We start from the raw sequence: 5,276 nt of genomic DNA, 5'->3' as shown, positions 1-5,276 counted from the left end.
GGGGGGGGGGGGGAGTGAGGTCATTAGTGTAAAGATGTTTGGGGAGGAAAAGTATCTAGTAATTAAAAGGGGCAATTATGATTGTTCTTTAAAAAAAATACTGTTTCATAGCAAGTGAGGCAGCTAACAGGTTCCAATAGCCAGGGAAGGGCTGTTATCTACAGGAGAAGCATTGCCATTTGAGAGCAATACCTTCACCAGACACCCCTCTTGTGGCTCATTTTAACAAGCAGCCTGTGTCTTTTAAAACATGGAATAATTGCTGTTAACTGCTACGCAGCCAATGCCACCGTGGCCTAAGAGAAGCAGGGAGAAGGGAGAAGCCGGGCAGGAAGAGAAGTGTTTCTATTTCTCCACAAGGCGTCAGACACAGCAGGTGTATTAGGCCGCTTGTCCTTGCTCATTGCAGTCGTTGATTTTTGCGATGTAAAATGTCTAACTCATTTCCTTACCCTCCATTCTCTCTCTTTCCCCTGCCAAGCATCTCTCTCTCTTGTTCATCACTGAGCTTAGTTAGATCCGAGCAGACCCAATAGGCTGGAACAGAAATCTGTCCAGGGCACCTCCACCTCCACCGCCACCTCCTCAAAAAAGCTTCCAGACTGCAGTCTCAGGTCACACCTTCCCCAAAGCCAGGCCCCACCAGTCCCTCTCTACTGCCTCTCTTATGTTTTTACAGAACCTCTTTTGTCTACCGAGTGCTCACTGAACACAGGTGGTGGGATTTCTATATCGCTATCTGAAATTATCTTACTCAACTTTTATTGCTTTACTCATTTATCATCTCTTCTCCTTCCTAATATGAGGTCCATGATAGCAGAGGCATGAGGATCTTAGTTATGCACCACTGCACACCCAGCACCAAGGACAGTGCCTGGCACAGAATAAATGCTCAATAAACAATTGCTACATGAATGAAGTAATGAATGAATGAATGAACGAACGAATGAACTACAAGGGCACTGCGGAGCAAATGCTTCTTGCTATATCAATTCAAAGTAATAACTTTGCCTAATGGTTTTCAAGTGGAACTAGAATCAAAGAGGCTAGATACATTGAAAAGTTACTGAATTAGTGAAGTTAGTATCTTCTCTTTGCAGTTTTTCACCTGCCTGCTGGTGATATTTGCTGCTGAAGTAACCACTGGAGTGTTTGCTTTCATAGGCAAGGATATAGTAAGTAAAACGGACTTACAGTTTCTTTTCATAATGGTTAAAGTGTTCTTGTTATGGCAAAGGAAATGAGGACAGTGATACCCACAGTGATATTACAAAACCAAATAATCCCCACAAATACTGTTTATGCAGAACTCTTTAACCTGGAAGTATTGTTTGGAGCTGAGCATATGAGTGTGCAGCACATATGTGCACACATTTTTGGGGGGAAATAGGTCATAACTTTCATTAGATTTATAAAGGGGTCTATGATTTTCTTAAAGGATCAACAATATAAGATTATCCTGTTTGAAATGGAATAGGGGTCAGATGGCAGACATAAGGAAGAGGGTTCGGGGAGAATGTGCATTCTCATCCCTTGTAACCATCTTTGTCCTTAGGGCTTGGCCTGGACGGGAGCCAGGACACCCTCAAAAACTAACGCTGACCGCTGTGAGCCAGTGAAGCCAATTTATTTAGATTTGTGCTCAGACTGTAGGTGTCCAGAACGGCCATCGGGAGAGCCCACAGAGGAAGTGGCCTTTTAGGAGATTAAAACACACTGTGGTAAAGAGAGGAGTGAAAAGGGACAGGAACAAGAATGGAATCTTAAGTTTACTATATTTCACATAAACTCACAGGCTGTCACTCTGGTGTTTATGAAATTATTTTAGATTTTAAAAAATGGTAAACATGTATAATAAATAAATATCACCTTGTTTGGCATTTTCCTAAGGTAGCTGGTTATGTTAGTAAGTAAAGGAATTGGTCTTATGATTTTTTGAGATTTCTGTGGATTTGGGATCCCAGGCCTTCATACTAGAAAAAATTGTTCTCTGAATATTGTGTGATATTTGAATGCTGACAGGTTTCCCTGGTCATAAACCTTTGAAACCATGTCATGAAAAGATTTGAGTACTTTTACCAGGGGGGTACCAAGCAGCATAGGTCCTGACCTGGCCATGCATCACAATCGCCTGGGCGGCCTAGAAGGCTGGCATCCAGTTGATGCTGATGTCCATTCAGGTTCGAGACCCTCCACTGTAAGAAATCTTTTCTAGTCTATGAAAATTATTCTTGATTAGTCTATCCTTCCATCGTCAAAAGTTGCTTAGAAACTCCAGAACCTATCATCTGTTCCATATATGCAGCATTATCTTAAAAATACAGGTAAACATATGGAAAGGTCATATTTTTGAAGGGCAAGGAAGAGGGGGTATTCCTTGATGAAAGGAGAACGTTTGAAACTTCCCACTCACCATCCCCTCGGTTTTCCTGGCACTTTTCAGGCTATCCGACATGTTCAGACCATGTATGAAGAGGCTTATAACGATTACCTTAAAGACAGGGGAAGGGGAAACGGGACTCTCATTACCTTCCACTCAGCAGTAAGTAACTTAACTTCTTCCTTAAAATCGCATCTTCTAAAGATGACGCACAAGCCAGGTTCTTTCTGATCATCTGGATTAAAAATAAGATGCATGTGATATTGCATATGTTTTATAAATTACATGTTATAATATATATATGTGTACATGTATTTCTATGTACAAATATATATACATATACTAGTAGTGTAAGTTTACTGTTGGAAAACATCCATAAAGAATTTTCCTATATCTAGAGTTTCTTACTAAATATTTCCTCATGCTATTTTCCCAACCTAAAGAGATGTTCAGGAATTCATATCATAGTATATACATTATTTGCATATTTATTCATTATTTGCCATGATATTTAAGCAAGCAGCTTTAATTCACAAAGACTGGCAAATATAATAGCAAAAAACTATATTTTTTATGTTTTCCAGAGTTGTTGTAAGTTTTATTTGGCTTTTATATAATGGGTTCTACTATATAATTAGGTTGTATAGGCCTAATTTTTAAAACACTTAGAAAGAAATAAAACTTTCTTTTTGGTAAATCTCAATCAATAAATAAACAAGAGTAAATCCAATGAGGCCAAGTGCAGTAGCAACACTGTATTTCTGCCCTCATGGGAGCCAAGTTCACATGCAGAGAATCCGGTAGAGCAGTGGTTCTCAACCTGTGGGTCGTGACCCCTTTGGCGTTCGAATGACCCTTTCACAGGGGTCACCTAAGACCATCCTGCATATCAGATATTTACATTACGATTCATAACAGTAGCAACATTACAGTTATGAAGTAGCAATGAAAATAATTTTATGGTTGGGTCACAACATGAGGAACTGTATTTAAAGGGCCAAACGGTTGAGAACCACTGCAATAGAGGAAGAGGCCCAACAGAGAGTTCATGAGAGGAAGTCAGGACATGTGTCCCAAAGAGACAAAAGAGCACAAATAAGAATGCCCAGAAAGCAGCCCAAATACACATCAGCTTCTCTCCAAGGGTGGCATTGTGGTGTAACAGAGACAACCATGACCTTCAGGTCAGAAAAGGTCATTCTTAGCTGCAGCTCTGTGACCTCGAGCAAGTTCCTTCCTCCCTGATACTCGGCTCCCTCGTTTGTAAATAAAGGGGCACCTGACAGAGCAGGCTCCTTTTCTTCTGGGAAGACCTGCCCCTGTGCCCAGCTCGGGGCTACACGCCGTCATGAGGGGAGGCTCACAGGGTCCCGTGGACCTAACCACCGTGACACAGAGACGGAGTGATGCCTCTGGGCCAGGTGTTTTCAGGACGCCCAGTTCTTGTCTGTCATGGGAATGACCTGGAAGGTGCCCAGATTTATCCTGTTCAGCCTCCCCTCCCCCAGGACCTGCCTGCACACAGGTTCCTTTGTCTTTGAAGGGCCAGCCCCAGGGCAGGACACCTGTGTGCTGGCCAGTCTCAAGCCCTGATCTTGTAGCCCCGGGAGTTCACTGTGGCCACTCTTCTGCTCCGTCCCAGACTGTCCCCAGTGAAGGAGCCCTTCCCGAAGCTCATAAAACTTCAGCCACCCGGCAGGTTAAATTACCCCCAGGCTGAGAGAGAAAAATCTGAAGGCCCACCTCCTGTCTAAAAAACAGCAGTTCACAGACACTGAAATTAACTCCGTGCCCTGTTTGGGTTGACTTGAGTCACTTCCCATCATAAAACTCAGCCAACTTTAGAGAAGTCACTTTCTTGTTCTGCCTGCACAATTATGGGGCTCCGCTCTTTCCAGGGTGCGGTGACAGGGCCTTGTTGCTGCTGTGCTGCTGCTGCACCCGGTCCTTAGCAGTGGCGCCCAGAGTGCAGCTGCTGCTCCCCGTCCCGGTCCTAAAGCTCTTTTCTGACTCTAGTTTCAGTGCTGCGGAAAAGAAAGTTCTGAACAGGTCCAACCCACATGCCCAAAGGAGCTTCTGGGACACAAGGTAAGCGCGTCCAGCAGGGTCCTCTCCTGCCTGGAGTGGAAGATGGCCCCGCCTCTGCGTGGAGACTCATTCTCGGAGGCCCTCTCCCTGTGCCTTCCGGGCCTTGGCTTTATTCTTTGTAGCGTCAGGGGAGCAGTGCGGAGTCCCCGTCTCCCGGGACCCTGGGGCATGATGCAGATTCTCTGGCATTAATTAAGCTCACCAGGGCCCTAGCCAGTTTGGCTCAGTGGATGGAGTGTTGGCCCGTGGACTGAAGGGTCCCAGGTTTGATTCCTGTCAAGGGCATGTACCTCAGTTGCAGGCTCAATCCCCAGCCCTGAGCATGTGCAGGAGGCAACCAAATTGATGTGTCTCTCACATCAATGTTTCTCTCTCTGTGTCTCTCTCCCTCCTTCCCACTCTCTAAAAATCAATGGAAAAATATCCTCGGGTGAGGATTAACAACAACAACAATTTCAGCTCACCAGGGCCAAAGGTACACACCCAAGGTGCTACCCTCACCTCTCCATGGGAGGCCCGGCCCTGATATATGCTTCACTGTTAAGTGCTGTGTGTCAGAACTATGCCAGGTTCTGAAAACTCTTTGAAAAACACATGGTCCTTTTCACGCTGTACACGCTACCTGCCCTTCAATCACTTAGTAGCCCTCTCAGTTATCAGATCGACCGTCACAGTGTCACAGTGCTTGTGTTCAAGTCACCCTTATTTTACTCAATAATGGCCTCAAATGGCAAGAGTAGTGATGCTGACAATTCAGATATGCCAAAGAGAAACTGTAAAGTGCTTCCTCTAAGTGCAAAGGAATGTA

At 44.4% G+C, this 5,276-nt stretch overlaps 1 protein-coding gene across 1 annotated transcript in view; it reads left to right on the top strand.

Annotated features, from left to right (window-relative positions):
* The window catches only part of TSPAN2 (tetraspanin 2), a 20,086-nt gene that overhangs the window by 11,747 nt on the left and 3,063 nt on the right, over positions 1-5,276 (top strand). The window contains exons 3-5 of the mRNA XM_015563467.1: positions 1,101-1,175; positions 2,444-2,542; positions 4,397-4,468. Of these exons, the coding sequence (XP_015418953.1) occupies positions 1,101-1,175; positions 2,444-2,542; positions 4,397-4,468 (246 nt within the window). The remainder of the gene's footprint in view (positions 1-1,100; positions 1,176-2,443; positions 2,543-4,396; positions 4,469-5,276) is intronic.

Source organism: Myotis davidii, unplaced genomic scaffold (assembly GCF_000327345.1).
Source record: "Myotis davidii unplaced genomic scaffold, ASM32734v1 scaffold217, whole genome shotgun sequence".
NCBI classification, from domain to species: domain Eukaryota; kingdom Metazoa; phylum Chordata; class Mammalia; order Chiroptera; family Vespertilionidae; genus Myotis; species Myotis davidii.
This window is presented reverse-complemented; position numbering and strand designations above follow the sequence as displayed.